The following is a 21,410-nucleotide window of genomic DNA, read 5'->3' as shown; positions in this document are numbered from 1 at the left end:
ATCTTGATTACCATCCCATCTACCCTTTTTGTGCTGATATTGTTACATTTCTTTCAAATTGGTTTGCTAGAATTTTCTCCTGGCATCTTTTTCAGTGCTAGCCCAAAATACTGTGGGCAACATTCTAGAGGTTTTGGGCATCATTTTCTTTCTTCTTATCTATCCTGTACACAGAGATGTTTTCTATAGTTTTTTAAAACAGAGCGTATCATATGCTGGATCAGGTTTCTTAAGTTTCTTAAAACTCCACATGACAAATGTTCATCTATGTCAACCTATAACTCTTCAATTGGCAAAATAAATGAATTGGGATTGCCATAGGATTCTATTTTTAAATATTAAGTATTTGTTTTGGCCATATTTTGTTTTTGTTAGCTACTCTTCCTCCTTTGTCTTGAAGCCACTATATTAATGCAAGATAAGGATTCTTTGTCTCTCCTCCAGTTCTCAACAACTTAATCAATAGTCACTAAGCTGACATTAGAATCTGATAACAAAGGAAATGTAAATTACCTTAGCAAAGCATAAAGCTGGGCTGGTCCACTCCTATAATTCACAAACCAAGGCAACAAGCAACAGTTTTTTATTCAGTCTTTCAAACCTTTATCTTATTGGTTTTAAGCAAGAGAGACAAAAATGTCTTGAGGCCCAGCAGGAAAAATGGCCGTCTGAATTTAATGGTAATACATTAAGAGGAGATAAAATTGGAAAATAGTTACATAGGTACATGAGCCAAAAAGAAAAAGTTTGTATGAGAAAGGTACTGTCAAGCATGCAACAGTATAAATTCCTTGTCCTGAGGAGGTGGAGTGAGGGCTGAAACAGAAAATTAATTCTAAATATCATACAGCCTTTCTCTGGTCACTTCCTTTTTTTAGTTCTTCTTCAGACCTGCTGTTGATGACCAATCAATCCCTGATCCACTGAAGCTTAGAAATAATCCCAGTGGAATGAACCTAAGCGACTAGGTTATCAAGAATATAGGCTAAAGGTTTCTATTTTCTCAGCCCATCAAAACAACTTTAAACCTTAATATGACTAAAAATCCAGAGCTATAGGCAGCCAAAATATCTTGATGCCTGAGGTAGAAACTCCACGTACCACCTTTCTATGCATTTATAGAGGATATTGGGAATGTTCTTGTGCAAACCTCAAACAAATGAACTGAAGAGTTCCTTTTGTATTACTGTTCATTTCACAGGTACCTGCTATGGGGAACTTCCCAAAACTGTAGGTGCAATGGGTCTCGAGGGCACTGAAGCACCTCTATCTGAGCTGGCCAGTTTATATACTTTTGGTTACACAGTTTATTCAGCCCTCTTCTATCTTTTTACTGAAAACCTAATTTTCAAAAAGGTTTTCTTCAGCTTTAAACAAGCTCACCATCTTTTTAAGACTCTGTGTAACACTACAAAGATACGAGACCAAATATACGAGCACCAGAATTCTGGCACCACAACCTTCCTTGAAAGCCTTGGTGCTCTTCACAAGTCCCTGTTACAAATGTAAAGCATCACAACAAAAAGAAAAGAAAAACCCTTGTATAAATAAATAGCACAAAAAAAGAATACAATGGCAAGATAAAAATATATAGATATAAATATAACACAGAACAAACTTTAATAAATTAAAAGTCTTCTCTCAGGTCTGGGAACAGAAATGGAGGAAGGAAATCCAACAGAATTTGGCCACCAGCTTTCAAGTACCATAGGAGGCTCCAAAGATGGAGTCATATAAATATTATAGCATTTGTACACGGAGATTGGTTGATAAATGATATCAGTTGTAACATAGTTCTCAAAGTTATTGGGGGGGGGGAGAATTTGGACCTCTGTAATAAATCCCCAGCAGGACTACCCTTTTGGTGTACATCTAGAAGCAGAAATAAGGCATACAAGTATTACCACCACTATTTCTGCTATTAAAGAATCATGACAAAATCCTTATGCAAATCTCACCAAAACCAACAAAGAGCACAAAAGAATTTATGTTCATTTCACTCAAACTGCCAGGCTGTTTCAATGAATTTTTCCATGTGGTAGCTGCCCGATAATCAGATTCTCTGCCTGAGAAACAAATAGGAGAATCTGAATTAAAACATTGTTGTTGGTGATAACAGTAGAGAGGGAAGAAAATCCAGAGCAGCAGGCAAGGGATTATAAGGCAAGGAAAGTTCAGGGACATCTCAACAATACAGAGAGGGTCTGTTAAGGTATCTTCTCCTCCCACTGATAAAACCAATTATTTTTGCAATATAGTATTGGTCAATTCCATTATCCAAAGCATAAACTTTGGATGGTCACTCAAGTCAAGCAATTAATTAAAAGGGACTGAAAATTATACAATTACAGCATCACTGCCAATTGCATGGAGATTTGTTTTGTTCCTAATCTTTCATGAACATGAAGGATTTGCATGTTTTTGAAAGACAGCAAAGATTTCTTTAGTCAAAGCAGTATGGTGAATTCTCATTTCCTAGACTCCCGTTTAAAGACTTTGGATGCAAGAGACTAAATTTCAGTTGAATATCTCTCTGGAATAAGAAACATGTCTGTTGCATCTGAAGTATTCTGAAGAAGGAACTTAAACTCAGGTTAGTTTTACTTATCTTACAGAGTTTGCCTCATAAGAGATGAATCACAACTTAGTATGTAATTTGTGATTTGACATCTGAGATAAAATGAACACCTTTACCTCCCAATCAGTCCATTATACCAAGGTTCAAAACAAGTGTACACATAAAGACTATTATTATGATTGAGTCTTACCTCTGTATTCAGACTTGGTGGCAGGTCCAAATTTAATCCTAAAATAAGTTTTCTGAGCATAGGAAAAGGCAGAGGTCAGGCCCGTCCTGTCCTCATAAGGAAGGGAAACACTTTAAAAGCTATGCAGATTGTATACCAGTTGTCCGGAAGTTAAACAAATAACCAAGAGGACCTGGCTGAGACACAGCGACTCCAATAGCACCATGGAGGAAGCAAATCACCAAGGGGGGTCTGTGATCCACCCTCCACAAGTCAGAATAAAATATGTTGCCTGCAATTTACTTACTGTTGAAAATTAGACACTTAAAACTAATGCAACAGATGTGGTTCCATTAGTAACTGTTTTGTACTGACAGCTCTGTTAGAAATTTCAGCTGATTAAAAAGGGCTAAGCTAGAAAGAAAAGGGGTTGCCTCCTGAAAAAAATGCCACAGCTTAAACCCAGCAATATTAGCCCTTCACCTACAAATCAAGAATCAAAAGTGAGGAGGTTGGCTTGGGCCAAATAAACTGAACTAAAGTGCTTCAGAATTTGTGTTGATTAAAATATATGCCCAAGCCAAATTAAAACAAAAAAAAAATTAATTGCACACAATGGAAGTCTATGAAATAGCGATTGTTGCTCCATGTCATCTTACTGCCTCAGATCTTTTGAGGAAATCCATGAGTTTTGTCTACCTCAAAGAATTCTATTCATATTCTACCCCATTCAGTATCACCAGCAGTATATGAAATGTTCAGTTAGGGAGGCAGTAAAATGTACCCACCTCTCACTAGTATTTTGAAATATGCAGATAAATATGGCTAGACTTAATATCTGGTCTCAAGTCAGCCTGGACCATCTAAGGACTAGCATAATGTTATAATATCACTTGACCGCTCTTATATTCTCAGATGTTATGTGAGAAGGTTAACATATGGCTTCAAATTCCAGCCTCAACTAATTATAGTTTATTACATGCATGCTTTCATGTAAACTCATGGTAATACAACTCTTACTGTTTTTCTAATGGCAAATCATGATGGAAAATAGCAATTGATTCTTAGGCAGGAGTCTTTTCTAGAAGAAACAAAATTTTTTATGGAGAAGCATTGTTATAAACTAGATAGGAAGCTTGCTTAGGCAACATGGAGCATAGAAAAAATTGGAGATGGTCTTGATATTTTGGTATTCCCACAGCCTGCCTGGTTGCCCTCCAACAACACTAGCTATTGTTACACAGTTGGAATACCATCAGCATGAATCAGAATGCAGGGCAATTTATATCATGAGATTTGAACTAGCAGTCTGAGTGACTCTGAAGTTTCAAGATCACTAAAACCAATGCAAGGGAGACGTCTGGTTGGAAACAGACATAGAACCCTATAGAAAAATAGGATATAATAAATGTCACGTGATGGTCCCAGATCGTATTATTACACAAAAGGGGAAAGTGTTAAAAAATAATTAGGAATGCTAATTGTAATCCATAAAACCTGATTCACTTTTGACCTCCAAATGTTGTGTTCATAACTCATATTATTTACCCAGGAAACAGCTGAGTAAATTAAGAATAGGATTTCCTTAAAAGCAAGTCACGCTGTTTTCTACATTGTGGGAGGATACACCTCATTAATATCAAAGATCTTAAGGCACCATTTACAACCATGAGTTGGTAGTAGCACACTTTAACTATCAGTATGGGAAACTCAAATGCCCTTTCCTTGGCCTCTCCAAAAGGCTTGGACTTTAAATCTTTTGATTAAATATCATCATCCCTGCAAATAATCCAACTTCATAAATGCTATCAATCCAAACAGATAAAGAATACTTCCCAATAAGGATTGAAGTCTTCCAGATGTTACAAAATCTCATTCACTCTAGCTAAGAAAACTAATGGAAAGGGATTGTGGATGCGACAGGTTGCCTGTCCCTACTTTATGGACATGTTTGCTTCATAGATTAGATTAAATTAAGTTACAGCTCCTTCTAGTGGCCATTTAATTAAAATGGATTTTTTTAAAAAAACCTGCATGCCAACTTTACCCAATCTATAAACAAAGGCTGAGATTAAGGGGGGGGAAAGTCAATAGCCATGTGCTTGTATATCCAACATTACTAAGGGAAGGCATTTCTTTCTCCCTGTGTCTTAAAATAAAATCTTAACAGATGCAGAAGATGCCTAACTTAAAAGAACTTAAAAGAACTATGGATTCAAACTGCCTGATGATGTTACAGGTAGAAAATTGACCTCAAGAAACACACTGGGTTGATACCAAGAATTTTGCCTTTCTGCACAACTGATTAAAGCCGAATGGGAAGTAATTCTTCTAGGCAAGATGACTTTGGACCTAGACAGAAGGATGCAACCAACTTAGCTCAGATTTGACATCATTCAGCACTCTCTTCAATCTCTGATCACCTCTCCTCTAGTTTAACCACAGCAAAAGGCAAAAGCAGGAATCTATTTTTATCTTAATCCTAAAATAGCCACTGAGGAGATTCAAAGATTCAAAAGTCTTTGGCAGGAAATCAAACTGCATGCACTATTATGTGTTCCTCCTTGGTGTCAGGTTAACAAATAATACTAGAAATGACTTCTGTCGAGCTGCATGATACAGAATTTCCTGCTACATATTTAAGAGCTATCATATGACAACCTGCCACATTGAGCAGGGATCTGGATTTATATAGGAAGGGCCAGCTAAACCACCTACAAATGGACCTCACCTATTCAGACATGGTTATATGTGCAGAGAGTCAGTCTTGGATGATATGTTATTGGGAAGACAAATTAAAAGGCACGTGCAAGTACAGCATAAAGTACTGCACACCTCCAATTTATTCTGTAAGGTCACTTTGGCATCAGGTCTCCATTTACTCTCTCTGCCCAACCTCTCTTTAAACTGTTGACTCTCCTTCAGGTAATTTGCCAGTTTGGCTTTGAACACATCCGGTGTGTTTTGTTTTTGTTTTTACACGGAGATTAGGTGTTGTTTTTTTAAATGATCAGAAGCTACATGTGGAACAGAAGCCCCAGAGGAAATAAAATGCTTAAAAAAAACCTGGGCCAAAAAACACTGAAATAAGCATATGAGGTAATTTTTTAAGCTGAAACATCTTTGCAGAACTTCTGACAAGCTCAAACTGCCAGAAAATAAAAATATGCCATGATGGAACATTAAAAATATTTTGGCAAGGCTATGTGGAAGAAAAGATTCTGGTTCCAGAAGGATCAGAAATCAGGCTGGGTCTCTTAGCAACCAACATCTTAAGAAATGAAGTGGGCAGTAGACAGAGGGAGAAATATTTGGGAAATATTGATTAGGGAGGGGAAATGGGAGGAACCTGGCTGCTCCAGGGTAAATCTTCTTAGAAAGACTATTTAGCACTTGGAAGGGAAGGGGGTACCAAAATGGATGGGAAATTTGCCCAAAGATTTAGTTAAAAACAGAGTACATTAGATACAGAAGGTGTATTGAGTGTGGCAATCCAATCTAGTTGCTCCAGACCATCTTCCAAAAGGATTGCTGAATGATTGAGTCTAAATTGGATTACTTCACTGACCACTCTTCCACATCGATGCTTGCACCATAATGACCGCAGGGAACCTGTCCCTACATCAAGACGAAGGGGGAATCATGAAACCACAGGAGATTCGGCTGCTGCCTCATCTCCCTCTTCAGAATCCCAGACTTCTGACTGTAAGTAGTTAGCAAACAGGGCCTTGGCACGGTGAAGGATCTTGTTAAGGTTGTGCCGGCGGACCAAGCGATCAAAATGCATGGCTAACTCATTGTAGTCCATGTTGTTTTTGATTATATGGTCTCGATGCTCCAAAAGAATGGCAAGACATAGGAAGAGTACGAAGGGGTTGCCTTTGCCAAATTCTTGCGGAGGAGGGAGGCTGACTAGGGCAGGAGGAGTAGAAGAAGTAGGTCCATGGGAGGGAGAAGAAGGTGTATTAACTATTGAGTCTCCCTTCTCTTCCTCTGATTGACTTTCCTCGTTGCCATTAGTTGAGGAGGAGACAGAATCTCGAGAGGGTGGTGTCAAGGCCCGAAGAGATGGAGCAGAGAAGGATTTAGCCATGTTAGTTGTCTGAATCAATGGATCCTGCTCACTGGTGCAATCTTCCTTCTCATCCACTGAGTGCTGAGATCTGGGTGACGGGTCATCCTCCAAACTGTCTTCATTATGAGCAATGTAATACTTGAATTCCCCAAAACTAGACTGCTTTACTAAAACCTTCTCTTCAGCAACTGCCCCCTGGCACGGCCGATCCCCAGCTGCCTCAAAACTACAAGCTGGCCGTAGCATGTGTCTCCTTCGGACAGACTGGCTGCTGTCTCCGGGCCTGGCTGGAGGGCCCACCAATTCCACTTCCTTCTCTGGAGGATCAGGAGGAAAGGAACTCCATGTGATCTCCAGCATGCGCAAGGCATCCTCAAATGCAAACTCCCGTTTCAACTCCAACAACAGCCAACGATAGCAAAAGAAGAGGTCATCGGCACCCCGAGACAGGAGGTAGGAGTAGAAATCTGGATCTGAATGGCGGAGGAGAAGCTTGAGATGGGTAAATTTAACTGACATGACTTCACCGTCTACCTGAAAGTTACCTTCCAGGCGTTTCATGATGCCACAGAAACAGATGAAGGCATGTGCTTCACTGTCCATTACAGCCAGGATGGGAGAAGCAATGTCACTCATACCCTGACAGTAGGAAATCTGTGGGTGGGTCACAGCATAGGTGGTCAGCAGATCATGCAGGGCTGTCAGGTGAGGATTATCATCTGAACCAGCGTAGTAGGGATGAGTGCGATCTGTTCGCAGAACATCCTTCAGCACATTACTACGGATGAAATCCAGGTCTTCGGGGTTGGTCCGTGCTTCCCATTCCCCCTTCAGTTGTTCATACTCACGTGTCTTCTGCTTCATGTAATCCATACGCTCCTGTCCAGTCAAGCCATCAGGATAGACATTTAGCAAATATCTCCAAACAACCTGCAGAGATAGGGTAGATTCAGCTTGAAAAGCAACTTTCTTCATCAATAGTGACTAGCTGATGGATCAGCTACAGGAATAAATCTTTCCCCTATAAGAAGGAGCGGACAACTACTACCAGCACTTAGGAAGGCCAAGATTATTGCTTCAGAGTGCAAGCAAAAGAATAGAAGGTTCTCCTCTTCCTCATTATATCTCACATCAATCTCTCAAGACAGAATCTTGGTTCCCAAATGCCCGTTCTCACCTTGCGCAATGAAGGCTCAACTCCACCATGGAAGATTCGCAGGCGCAGTTCTGCTGGTCTTGACAACTGGCCTTCATGATTCAAATACGTATGGAACTCTGAGTCACTCAAAGGAGGCTTGAAAGGTTTGACATCCTCCCCATAGGACCAGCTGAGTGCCTGCTGGACCTTTGACAATGTCCGTCCCACCTGACAAAAAGCAAAAAAGAAAGCTGAGGTCAACAACAAACACTCAATGACTTAAAGCTGGAAGGGAAAAAAAAACCAAGCCACCCATCACAAATAGTTCCGTATTTTAATATGCAAGATTTTAGTTAACTGCTCCTTAAAAATTGGAAGGTTGAAGGAGAGTAATTAGTATTAGGCACAAGAAATCAGAAGCCACACAATGAGCTGATCAGAGTAATATGTTGTTACTGGATACTTCCTTATTGATAGGCCTTAGTTTGTTATGAGTTGGAAGGAAAGTTTCCAATTCCATCTTTTTGAGTACGGGTTCCCCACAGGCCTGTGTCTTGAGTCCGTTACTGTTCACTTTGATGACCCATGACTGCTATTACCAAGTCTGCTACAAATCATATTGTGAAGTATTGGATGATACGGCAGTGATGGGTTTTATCTGGGATAACAAAGATTCTTATAAGGAGAAGATGAAGGCTTTGGTGGACTGGTGCAATAAAAATAACCTGGTTTTGAATGTTAATAAAACAAAGAAGATCATTGTTGATTTTAGAAAAAGCGGGCATAGTCATACTCCACTTTGTATCAAGGCTGCAGCTGTGGAGGTGGTCAACAGTATTAAGTATCTGGGGGTGCAGATAACTAACAATCTGACTTGGTCTCTTCATACGTCATCCTTAGTGAAGCGTGCAAACCAGTGTTTGCATTTCCTGCGTTGGACGAGGAGAGCACATCTTTCTCCTTCTCCCCTGGCCACTTTTTACAGAGGCACAATGGAGAGAGTTTTAACAAACTGCATCACTGTCTTGTTTGGTGGCAGCACTGCCTCAGATAGAAGGTCCATATAGAGAGGGGTAAGGACAGCTGAGAAGATTACAGGAAGCTCGCTTCCCATTATTCAGGATGCTGCTTATAAGCGCTATGTGCTTAGAGCTCGGAGCATTGTTAGAGACCCCACATCCACCCACTTTACGGTCTGTTTCTGTTGCTCCCCTCTGGGAGAAGACTTTGAAATATTTCTAGCAGGACTACTAGATTTTGTAACAGCTTTGCTCCTTCTGCCACCCGTCTTGTAAATTCACAGGATTATTTTTTCCCGCCATGTATATGTATTCATTCAAACTAGACTGTGATGTTTCTCTGTGTCATATATGTGTGTGTGGGGGGATTATGCATAATGGTATTTTCTGAGAGCTGAATGCAATGAAATTTCATTTTAATGAATGCTGATTAGTGTACATTTAAAGTGACAATAAAGTTGCTCTTCTCTTCTCTTCTCTTCTCTTCTCTTCTCTTCTCTTCTCTTCTCTTCTTGCTCGTGTATAGATAGGAATCTTGCCAGACTAAAGCACATGCTGCATAACTACTAGATAAATACTGCAAAGTTTCAGGGAGGATCTCTCTTCAGCTTCTTCCTCTCCGTAACGGACTCAAAGCTAGTCCTCAACTCAGCACCAGATTCTACCACATTTAAATTTTAATTGGCCAACCCTTTCTCCCAGAGTTCTCTGGCAAAAGATATTTATGACAGACTGCCATCAGTCAGATCAATGTCCCGACTACTGGCAACCTGCATAAATATCTTTTACAGTCTGTTCATCTGGAGTTTTTAACCTTTTTGCTAAGGATTTCTCCCTTTAGCCAAGTTATGGAAAAAAGTAAACAAAGATGCTTTAGATTTTTCTTTCCAATACGTGAAAGACAAAATTTAGTAAACCTTGTGGCAATCCCCCCCAAAAAACAAGAGGGTCCTAAATGCATTTCAGAGAGGATGACTAAAAGGAAATCATCTGGGCCTCTGCACAGATGTTGGTATGATGTTGAGCTTGCTTTGTGACTCCTCTTCCTTTCTCTTTCTCTCTTTCCACAGTAGACTCATTTTATACAGTACAGAGAATAAGTATAAACTGAGGAAGCTTTGGGGAAGCTGAGTGTTGCTCTTGCCAATCAAGCAAAATCTTCGTCCTCTTACATCTGACCTAGTTGGCAAATTAGAAATTCCTAGTGACTAAGCAAACCCTCCTAAGGTCCAATGCGGAAATTATAAAGATGCAGTTTAATTTTCACCTGGCTCCCACTACATAAATAGGTTTATATGAAAAGCTAAAAAAAAAGGTGAATTCTTTCTATTCAAGCCTCCAAACATGACATCAATTGATAGGATACTTGAGAGGGCACTGCTGTGCCATACCGATAACTTGGTTCTTGTCACATCGAAAAGTGTGACACACAGTTAGAATCAATAGCCTGGGAAGACAGAAGTCTTTGGAAACAAATGGACCCTTATCATCTCCCATAGTATCTGCCTTGCTGGTTTAATCTGACAGGGTTGGCATGCTCTGGGTCCAACAATTAAACAATGCCATTTTTCTGGACCCTTTGTAGCAATTCCTGCCATTTGAATGAGATTCCCCATGAGATTTGAGTGGTCCCCAACCTTATTGGCATTTCAAAGGGCCCTAAAGATGTGGCTCTTTTCCCAGGCCTTTGGTAAGAATGATGCCTCTTTTACCTTGTTCCCATCTAGATTTGTTTTCTCTGCCATCCTTGTTTGTTTTCCTGTATAGCTTCTTATTACTTGCGTTTAAATGTTTTTAACAGTTTATAAACTACCCAGAGGTAGCATAATAACTATTACTATTACTACTACAATTATTGTTGTGTAATAATAGTATGACTATTACTACTATAATGGTATAAAATAATTTGTAAATCATCCTGAGTAGCATAATAAAGTATATTATTACTACTACTACTGTATACTATGCTATAATGGGTACAGTTAAATTGGAGGATAATGGTATACAGGTATACAGGTAGTCCTCGAGTTACGAGTGTAATGGAGCCTGCCCTTTCCACTCGTAACTCGAAAACTCGTAGAGTGAATCTCGTTCCTTTAGTGAGATCACTCTCTTGCTTGTTAAAACGCATGCGGCTTGTTAAGTAAACATGAGGTATCTGAGGGTGGGGAAGGCCATGGAGGGCCCAGTGCTGGAACAGGCCCCCAAACCTCCCAGACCCACTAAGATACCACATGCTTCCCCCTCCCTTCCTGCCGCACCAGACTCACCTGGAAAAGATCCTTCTTTTCTCTACCGCGGTTCCTGCTGCCGCCTGTATTTGAGGCTGGGGAACGGTTCGGCGCACCCTGTGCTGCCCGATCCAGACTTCGGTGGACTTTTCCAGGCTGCTACATCCGGATGTAAGCCGGGGGAGGCTTTTGCGCCCCCCGCGGCCTGATCTGGGTTCCGGAGACCTTTTCCAGGCTTGATCAGGCTACGGGGAGGATTGCAGAAGTGTTCCCCAGGCTCAGAGGCCTAGAGAAGACCTCCGGAGCCTGAATTGGGCTGTGGGGGGAGGGCATGAAAGCCTCCCCTGGCCTCAGATCCGGGCTGCAGCGACCTGGAAAAGGCCTCTGGAGCCCAGATCAGGGCGCAGGGGGGGCACAGAAGGGTTCCCTGGCTGCAAATCCAGGCGGTAGAGGTCTGGAAAAGGTCTCTGGAGCCTGGATCGGGCCGCAGGGGGGAGTGCGCGGAAGCTTCCAAGTGCCTGATCCACGCCTCGGAGGCGTTTTCCTAGCCGTTTGTGTCAGGAACGGAAGTTGGGGGGCACTTCTGCATGCCTCCGGAGGCTGGATCCAGCCCTCGGAAGACTGCTCCAAGCTGCTGCTGCCCAGAACGGAGCTTCCAAGGCAGAAAGGAGTTGGGGGCAGGAGCAAGAGTCAGGCACCTTTTGCATAGAGAATGAAAGTCTCTGAGGTCCATGATTTAGCGCAACTTCAAACACTCGCGCGAGGTCACAGACTCCAGAAACTTCCATTCTCGGTGCAAAAAACACTTCCAAGCCGACTCTCCTCTCCTTCAAAGGGAAAGAAACGGCAGCAGAGAGGATTTTTGTAAGGTGAGTGAGTCCGGTGTGGCAGGAAGGGAGGGGGAAGCAGTTGTGAGGAGTGTGGGGGGAAAATAGGGTGAACGTTGCAGTGCCACTCAAATCGCTCGTAAGGGCGAACAACTGCCGTGGTGCTGCAATATTCATAACTTCGGGACTTGCTCATAAACACTAGGGGGCGCTCATCACATAACTTCGAATGAGCGTTAAGTGAACGCTCGTAACTCGGGGATTACCTATATTTTATGGTTTTGGGATAACTGACAGTTTTTCTCCTCTATCGCTTTCTGTCCTAGAATCTAAATTTTTATTTATGACATTGATACACTTCATCAATCTAACTGTACTTTAATGTATTAACATGGGATAATGCAATAATAGAAAAGTAGAAAACAATATTTTCATAGAATAAAGCCCGTTCTGATGGCTTCAGAATCAACTCTGAAAGGCCCTCTGGAAAAGATAGCTCCTTTACAATTCTCCAGAAAGCCCCACAGTGGGATCAATCCTCACTTTGGAGCATCAGCTGTTCCATAGGACAAAGGGTGCTATACAAAGAATGCTGTTGTCAGGCCTCTTCGTACTGCATCTCGTAGCAAATGGGGATCCTGGGAAGCCTTTCTCTGACTGTTCAGAGCAAGTAGGTAGATTTTACCAGAGAGAGGTGATCTCTTAGATATCCAGGCCCCAAGCCACTGAGGTCTTTAAAGAAAGCAACCAGCATCTTGAGCACAGAAACACCCTGCTTCCACAACAAGAGTATAATAGAGCAATATAGAAACTGATTCATAGGAATGCAGGCCACTGCATTTTGCATTATTAGATCTTGCAAATACCACCCAATGAAAATATAAGTTAGCAACTCCACTCCCTGAAGGCTCACCTGGGAAATGATGGACTGGGTGAAGGGCAGGGCTGCAGCTGCCAAAGACCTCTTCTCCACTAGCAGCAGGTCGGTACTTATAACATCCTTAGGGCTGATAATATCCCAATCTTCTAGCAGGGGGCCTGAAAGAGTATGATATTGTGAGCACATTCCTCAAACCAGTTCTGCCAATCCCTCTCCCCTCTCCATTCTCACTTTCACAGGGACAAAGGTGTCTACCAAAAAGGATGCAAACTAGAGTTCATATACCTCATTATAAGAAGAATTTAAAACAAAAGTTAGTGCAACTATTATGATTTACTAAATCATGAATTCACTTACTCTGGTTCTTTTGAGAAAAATAATATAGAGAGGGCCTTTTCAAGCTTACATTTCAGTCTAACTGCATTCAGCAGAGTTGTCACCCAGAATTCTGAACTTGTGTCTTTGGCGACTGGAATACACAGTGTTCTAAGCCATTTTAATTTTTGCATACCACGAGCTGGAAAGAGGTGCTGGTAAAGTACACTGTGCAAAAAGAGGCCTGATAACAGATAGCTTTCGGGTGAGTCAAGCAATGGGTGGGATGTACCAAAACACACATGCAGAGATTTACCTGTTCAACCTTACTGCTGTTTCCCCATCCATGACTATGGCTAACAATGCTGTATCTGTCAATACTGTGATTCATACCTTCTCTTCTATAACAGCTATCAGCCACCATCCCCACAAGAACAATATAAATAGAGAAGCTAAAGATAAGGAACTCTGTTGATGGAACATGCCCTCTGTATAGAATGAGAACAAGGTATGAGGGAATAGAACCTTTATTATTTGCTCTTTCGTTAATGACAAGTAAAAATTACTCACTGTCTTCCAAGGGCTTGATGTCTATCTTTAGTTGTAAAAAAGGCTTAGAGGCTCCAGCAAAGGCCATCCCCAGATCCCAGTCTGACATCAATGACAAGTACATTTCTTGGTTTTGCTTATCTCGGCTTAAATAGCTGATGGTAAAATTCTTCTTCCTGATGCAGGCAAAGGGTTTAGAGTTCTTTTCATTGAAGCTGAATATCTCTTTCTCAGCATGGCATATATTTATGTAGAAAACAAGCTGAGAAATCACGCAACATATACTAAGCAAACTCCCATAGGTGTACTGTGAAATAAGGTCTGGCTTTAAGTGGGGCTTTCGGACAGGTTTACAGCCAGACCAAATCCTCATTAGAGGATAATACAAGACTAGACAACATTGCAAGGGTTGCAGGAGATCATCCGAAAAAAGAGAAAGGGCTGATTTCCCCCCCCTCCCAATTATATGCAGTTTTTCTGGAGTTAAAATATTGGGGAGAGGTAGCCTTTAGGAGGCAAACTATAACACCATAATCCCATGATTAAAAATAATCAGAACCTGAAAAATATTCACCACTTAGGAGGTTGACTTGAGAGACTAGTGAATTGTAAGGCTGATAATGAGTTAGGCAAGAATGCCTCTCGGGGTCATCACCGCCAGCAGCAATTTTGAAAACAAAAGCATTGCAATACCAACAGTGTCTTGCTGAATTCCAGTCATGCTATTTGGGATCCTGAGAAGCTACAACTGATTGTTGGGAGGGGTTCCATAGATTTAGCAGGCTACCCAACTGATATAAATTAAAAAAACAACCAAAAGGAACAGTACTGTTTTCCTTCACTATACTTAGCAGTAAATTGCTGTCTAAAACAAGTATTTTTGTTAAAGTGAAACTTACTGTCCCTCTTTAATCAGACATGTCAAAACATCCATCCTCTCATTTTCTTAGGCCCCTCCATACAATACTAGCAGTCTCCCTCTTAGTATGTGACATTCTTTTTTGAATGTAAGATTAGCTTCATTGCTAATGTCACAATGAGGGAAAGGATACAAAGTCTCTTTGCTCACAATTCATGTTCTGAGTTCTCATTCCCCTTCCAATGGCTCAAAACAAAAAGCCCTAGCTTATAGTTCCGTCAGTAATGTGCTGCAAAATTTGCTTTCATTAATTGGATCCATCACAACAGGAGCTGAAAGACGGGGTCACTTATTTCTATCCTCCCTGCACTTGCTTTTCAGAACCGACATGACAGAAATGATACCATTTGTATTTCAACATTTCTGTTCAATAGAAACAACAGCCATTTGTGTGAAATGATATAGGGTCTCCTGCTTGAGCAGGGAGTTGGACTAGAAGACCTTAACTCTGTTAATTCTATATTCTAACTCACCCATTGAGGTCAAAAGCTCTGATGAGAATGTGTTGCAATACATCCAGTGAAGTGATCTGTGGGTCCACAGCAAAAGTCCGGAACTCAGGTTGCAAGAAGCCTTCACATTTCTGCAGAAATTGCACATAGGTAAGATTTTAAAAACAGTGCTAACTGGATAATCTGCATTAATCTGTACATATTAGTCTCAGCATTTCCTGGGAAAAAACAAAGAAAGTTTATTACTGTTTCATTATACAATGAAGATTATGACCACACTTGATTCAATCCCATATTTTTCAGGCGATCTCCATGAAAATATATTGTTACTACGGTATTTCATTTTCTCTCTCTGCTTATAAGCATGCCTTCTTAAGAAGAAGAATCACTATGAGAAAGTGAAGGGAAAATAAATTAGAAACAGCTTGTTGCTATTGACTCTCCCTAATCAACTTTGAGTGATAAGTGGACTAATTTGTGTACATTTACCAAATCAACAGACTAAACAGCTATCATTAACTACACTGCAAACTGACTCCATAAACTTAGATGAAATGAAATAATGAAAGTCCACTATAAATATTGAGGGCCAGGATCAAAAAATGCTTCTGTTCTTTATATGTATTTAAAAGTGTTGCAAAAAAACAAATGATGAACTAAATATAGGACAAAATGGCTTTTGGCTTCATATTACAAGAATGTAATTGCCATGTTTTAATGGAATCTCGAATATGGTCGAAGTTATTACAGGTAAAGTAATTCTTGACTTATGACCATAACTGAGCCCAACATTTCTGTTGTTGTGAGACATTTGTTAAGTGAATTTTGCCCCATTTTATGACCTTTCTTGCCTCAATTGTTAAGCGAATCACAGCAGTTGATAAGTTAGTAACTCAGTTGTTAAGTGAATCTGGCTTCCCCGTTGACTTTGCTTGTCAGAAGGTTGCAAACATTATCTTGTGACAGAGCAACAGTCATAAATACGAACCAGTTGCCAAACATCTGAATTTTGATCACATATAATGGGGATGCTAGAAAGAACGTAACTGTGAAAAACAGTCATAACTCACTTTTTTCAATGCCATTGTAACTTTGAATGGTCAATAGGCGAACTGTTGTAAGGACTACCTATATATTTATTGACATTTTGATTCAAAGACCTGATTCTGACATGAATCAGAACAATAGTGTCCAATTCAAAAACCAAGAGCTCAGATCCCAACAACTCAATGGACATATTTCTAAATAAGGAAGGTTGTAGTTGCCCGTAAAAATTTTTAAACAGTTCTGTATAGCATATAAGTTCCTTACAATATGGAAGAATCTACTGGAATGGGCAGCTATATTAAATCTAATCAAGCACAATAACAAAATATATTTATTTCTATTTTTTTTATTATTATTATTATAAATCAGAATGCCAGAATAATAACCTAATATTAAACAGAGTATCAGGTTTATTTAGAAAAACTGCAGTTAATACAAGCCAAAGCCTAGCATGATGTCTGAACAGTCAGTGACTTAAACACATTTTATGAAACAATAAGAATTTGAGTCGATGCTTTCCTGAGCAAAAGAGCAATGTCTCAGCCACTGCAATAAGATATATAATTTTGCAAGGTTACCTTGGAAATAAACAGATTCCCATGCCAACGACATGACCAATTTCACAGCCAAATACTCCATACAACTAATTCCACTATGCAAGTGCTGCTGAAGAATAATTTTGGAACCTCAGCTCTGCTTACCTCTGGTATACGATCCTTCAATAATTCCATCCACATTTCATCCTGCCGAAGATTCAGCTCCAAACAATCTTGTGGGCCACCCTCCAAGCCCCCCATTTTCCAGACTCCATCCTAATAAGTCTCAGCAATCTGGAGAGCCCAGGTTAGGGAAGGATGCCCTGTGACATCATTATGAGAAATCGTTTGGCGGACTAGACTCAGCTTCCATGGGAAACACCTGGGACGCACCTCCACCTGTGGCTTCTCCCTTCCTTCCCCCCCCCGCCACCCAGAACCCGGCCACTTCTGGCCTCTTCGCCTCCGGGTCCCTTACCTTGACCCGCACACGAACCACTTCATGTTCTTCTTCTTCTTGGGGCTGCAGCCGTGATCCTGGACCGGCGCCGGCCCCACCCCCTCCGGGAGTCGGCAGCGGGGATGCCTCTGCTCCCCCCGGGGCCGCCACCGCCGCCATCCCGACCCCTCCACCTTCGCTCTGCGGCGGAGGCACCGCGCGCCGGGGCACTAACGGCCCCCCCGCCCCCGTGACGTCACCCACCCCGAGGGCGCCTCTCGTGCCGTCAGCCAGTCAGCTCGCGGGTGTTCTCGCGCAAGGGGGAAGGGCGGGAGGGGGGAGGGAAGAAAGCCCCGCTTCCATCCCATTGCCCCCGCCCACGACTTCCACCTTCGCCGGCAGTCCCCGCTTCTGCGCTGACTTCGTCAACTGTATCTTTAAAGGCGCAGAGCGGAAGCGCCGGATGGCGCGTCTATAAACCAAAGCTTCTGGCAGCTCGTGGGTTAAGCGGGCAGGGCTTTGTAGGCTACAACAAAGGGCGGGGAAAATGACGACTAGGAAGTCTTTAAAAAAAAACAACCACTTCCGACTTAGACGAAAATAAGCGGCAGAACAACGAAAGCCGAAGCGAACGAAACGGTAATCGGGCGTTTGTCTACTCCACGGGACGGGTAGTCAACCTTGGCTCTTTTATGACTCGTGGACTTCAATTCCCAGAATTCCTGAGCCAGCTTAGCTGGCTCAGGAATTCTGGGAGTTGAAGTCCACGAGTCATAAAAGAGCCAAGGTTGACTACCCCTGGTCTACTCCATGGAGATTCTCAGTCATCCAGGTCATGGTTGTCCCAAAGGTGCTTTTTCAAGAGGCGACTGGACTTTCTTGTTTTTCTTTGAAGACGTTTCGCTTCTCATCCAAGAAGCTTCTTCAGCTGGTGGCTGGTGGCAAATGACCAGCTGTCTGCAAGGAATATAAATCCTTCCATTCCCCACCATCCAGTCAGAGCTGAAGAAGCTTCTTGGATGAGAAGCGAAACGTCTTCAAAGAAAAGAAAAAAAGAAAAGCCCAATTGCCTCTTGAAAAAGCACCTTTGGGATAATCGGACGTTTCAGTGACATAATACCCAAGCATCAAGAAGAGATATTCCCTTTGACTCATGGTTTCCCTCAGGTATATTGCCATAATATGGGGGAAAGTGGGAAAAAACCGAAAATTTGGGTTGGCCGATCTGGATGGCAGACAGTTAAATGGTCACAAAAAAGTGCAGAAAACTCTGTTGCTACCTAGCGGAAGTCCTGGTTTTTTGCAGGTCAGATTTGAAACTAATCAAGGAGAGAAGCAACCTGGAATTAAGGAGAAACTTCCTAACAGTGAGAACAATTAATCAGTGGAATGGCTTGCCTTCAAAAATTGTGGGTGCTTCATCACTGGAGGTTTTTAAGAAAAGACTGGACAGCCACCTATTTGAAATGGTACTAGTAACTAGATAAGAAGTTCTCCAAGATCCCTTCCAGCTCTATTTTGATTGATTGATTGATACCAGCTGGGGGGGGGGGAAAGAGGAATGCCGCTCAGGTTTCTCGGAGGCATCTAAATGGCTATTGGGAAAACACTTGCTTAGGAGGGCGAGGCGTTAGCGATCTACGTGGACACTAATTACACACCGCGGTCGTTTTATGCCATTATCATCCGGGTCATGACAAAGTTCTATGCCAGCGACTGTCGACTGGATTGGGCGGAGATGCGAATTCAAAGCCAGGGATAGAAAAAGGTGAGAATGCTGGAAAGTTTATTGTTAGTTTGGGTTATGACGTATGGCGGAAGTATGCAACATTGTACTAAACTTTAATAACTTTAGTAACTAAAGGGAAAAACTCCTTTTAACCAAGCATGGCTCTTAAGGCAAACCAGGGTCACAGGGAGAGAAGAGAGACAGTTTATGTTTCCAGGGCATCACAATCATATGGTAATGAGATATTTACTAAGCTAAGCTTTTTCCCCCCCCTCTACTGATGTCACTATGCCAAGATTATGATGTCCTCACGAGTAGCAGCCATGATATTGCATTCGTTTTTTCCGCTACAAGACTTTGCCTAAATCAAGAGGTGGGGAACTATGGCTCCTTCATGACTTGTGGACTTCAACTCCCAGCATGGCTGGCCCAGGAATTCTGGGAGTTGGAGTCCACAAGTCATAAAGGAGCCATAGTTCCCCACCCCTCACCTAACTGGCCATAAGTTTGCTTTTGAGAGGCATTCTCCAGCCTGGTGCCCTCCAAGTCTTTGAGATCATGAATGGCTGTGTATTCTTGAATTGAAGGGTCCACAAATCTGGATGGGGAAGAATGGCAAACAGGCTGTTTACAAATGATAAACAACATGCCTGGCCTTCAGTACAGCACATTTATCTATACCTAAGAACATGAGCCAAACCACAGTAGTACAAATTTGCAGAATTGTTTAAACAGTAACCAAAAGTGTGTCTGAACTGGATACCGCACATACAGCAATCTTTCCCAACTATTCTTGATTACTGACACAGAATATAGAAACTTTGTGGAATAGCAAAACTACGACACATTTTAATCATTTTAGTTGGGATTTAGTAAGTCAAAATAAGAGTGGCATGCAAAATTAACAATGGGGGGGGGAAGCACGTGCACACACTCCAAGAAAATTGACGTGTATCTACTTGTCAATCTTGGTTGCTTTGGTGGCTTGTTTTTTGGGGGGAGGAGAGGAACCTTCAGAAAGAAAATGAAATCCCTCACTTCACTGCACTTTTTTTTAACGTGCTATCAAGGAGAGGCCACTGCTTAGTCAGAATTGGAGCCTGTTCCTCCCCATCCAGCCTCCATCCTCCAGTCACTGGGTCAGCTTCAAAAAAAGCATCCCCAACCTAGCTAGTATTAATGATACTGCACCATGTGCTGTAGAATGACCTTACCCAGCAATTTTATGTGGATGTTAAAGGAAGGAGGGAGAAATCTAAGGCATCCCACATCAGTTATAAAGCTCATAAATTAGCTGATATGGCCAGGTGACTCCTGAGAAGTATGCTTGTTGTACCAAGGTATTCAGCCATATATAAAAATAAGTTTGGGCTCATTCTTTCCTTTTCCAAAATGAACAATTAATTCAGAAAGCATGAAATTTTTCATTTTTTAATTTTTATTGGCCTTATCACATTTTCAATGTTCTTTTTCAGAAGCAGGATGGAGACAATTGTAAAAACCCAAGGCTTTTACTTAAGCTTTGTTGTTCTGTACATATATATTACATTTTCAGAAAGGGAATACACTTCACAGGCTCTTGATTATTACAATAACCTCTATTCTGCCTATGTTACAGGCTCAGGTTCTATAAATTAGTCTTCTAATACTTTCAGTGTCTACAAAGTTGCCTTCTGTTCTAACAGCGCCAACAAGCGTAACACAAGACAACCCTGGAATATTACAGTCAGGACAACCCCTAAATTTAATAATTTACACAGTTCAACTCCAGGGAAAAAGAAATTTCCTAATTGGTCTATTGTGCCCACTATATTGATGCTCCTCTTTCACAAGAAATTATGAAAGTTCTTGATGATGAAACTTTACAGTTAAAATCACCCCCTAGTATTATAGTCTGATTACATTTTAAACAACTCAGAGGAAACAAAATATTCTATACCATTTAGAGAGAAAATTTCCATCACAATGATTTGTTTTCTCTGAAGCCTCACCCAACCCATAGAACACGGAGATTGTTTGTTAAAATGTCACACCTCAGTTTACAAATAAGAGAGTTTAGTGCTGTGCAGAGGGCATTCAAGGGAATGGAGCTTGGGATACAGTGATAAATTGGGACATTATTTATTTATTTATTTATTAAATTTATATACCGCCCTATCTCCCTTGTGGGACTCAGGGCAGTGAACAGGCGATACTAAAAACCACAATAATAAATAAATAGTTTGTTTTAAAATCGAATTAAATAACAGGCCTGTTCTAAAAACACACCCGTAAACCCCCCCCCGAAACATAATCAAACTACGCCAGGCCGGGGGACTTCCGGTGGCAGGCGATTTCGTCGGTCGCAGCTGTTTGCTGCCTCCCGCCTGTTTTGCGTAAAAGCCGGTTTGACAGCCAGCATCAGCTGTCAAACGGCTTGATACCTTTCCCCTGGGCATAAGGGGATAGGTGAGCTGCCCGGGGTAGGAGTTGAGTTCCCGAGTCGTCCTATATGGACGATGTAGGCG

At 41.6% G+C, this 21,410-nt stretch overlaps 1 protein-coding gene across 1 annotated transcript; it reads right to left on the bottom strand.

The window, feature by feature from the left end:
* Positions 1–6,387: 6,387 nt before the first annotated feature.
* On the bottom strand, positions 6,388–17,354 carry TBC1D25 (TBC1 domain family member 25). The gene is made up of 6 exons (XM_029286948.1): positions 17,214–17,354; positions 15,174–15,283; positions 13,803–13,957; positions 12,951–13,075; positions 8,000–8,188; positions 6,388–7,752 (listed from the first exon to the last, which is right to left on the bottom strand). The coding sequence occupies exons 1-6, from the start codon at positions 17,352–17,354 to the stop codon at positions 6,388–6,390; spliced, it is 2,085 nt and encodes a 694-aa protein (XP_029142781.1).
* Positions 17,355–21,410: the final 4,056 nt, after the last annotated feature.

Source organism: Protobothrops mucrosquamatus, unplaced genomic scaffold (assembly GCF_001527695.2).
Source record: "Protobothrops mucrosquamatus isolate PMUCROS unplaced genomic scaffold, P.Mucros_1.0 scaffold_234, whole genome shotgun sequence".
NCBI classification, from domain to species: domain Eukaryota; kingdom Metazoa; phylum Chordata; class Lepidosauria; order Squamata; family Viperidae; genus Protobothrops; species Protobothrops mucrosquamatus.
Note: the sequence above shows the minus strand (reverse complement) of the source record. Positions and strands in the feature narration are given on the sequence as shown.

Excerpts from the sequence above, each read along its gene's own strand:
- TBC1D25 (XM_029286948.1), bottom strand. The coding sequence starts at position 17,354 with ATGGCGGCGGTGGCGGCCCCGGGGGGAGCAGAGGCATCCCCGCTGCCG. Across the intron at positions 15,284-17,213 it reads TGGTTCGTGTGCGGGTCAAG|AAATGTGAAGGCTTCTTGCA; the intron begins GTAAGGGACCCG and ends CAATTTCTGCAG. Across the intron at positions 7,753-7,999 it reads TTGAGCCTTCATTGCGCAAG|GTTGTTTGGAGATATTTGCT; the intron begins GTGAGAACGGGC and ends CTATCTCTGCAG.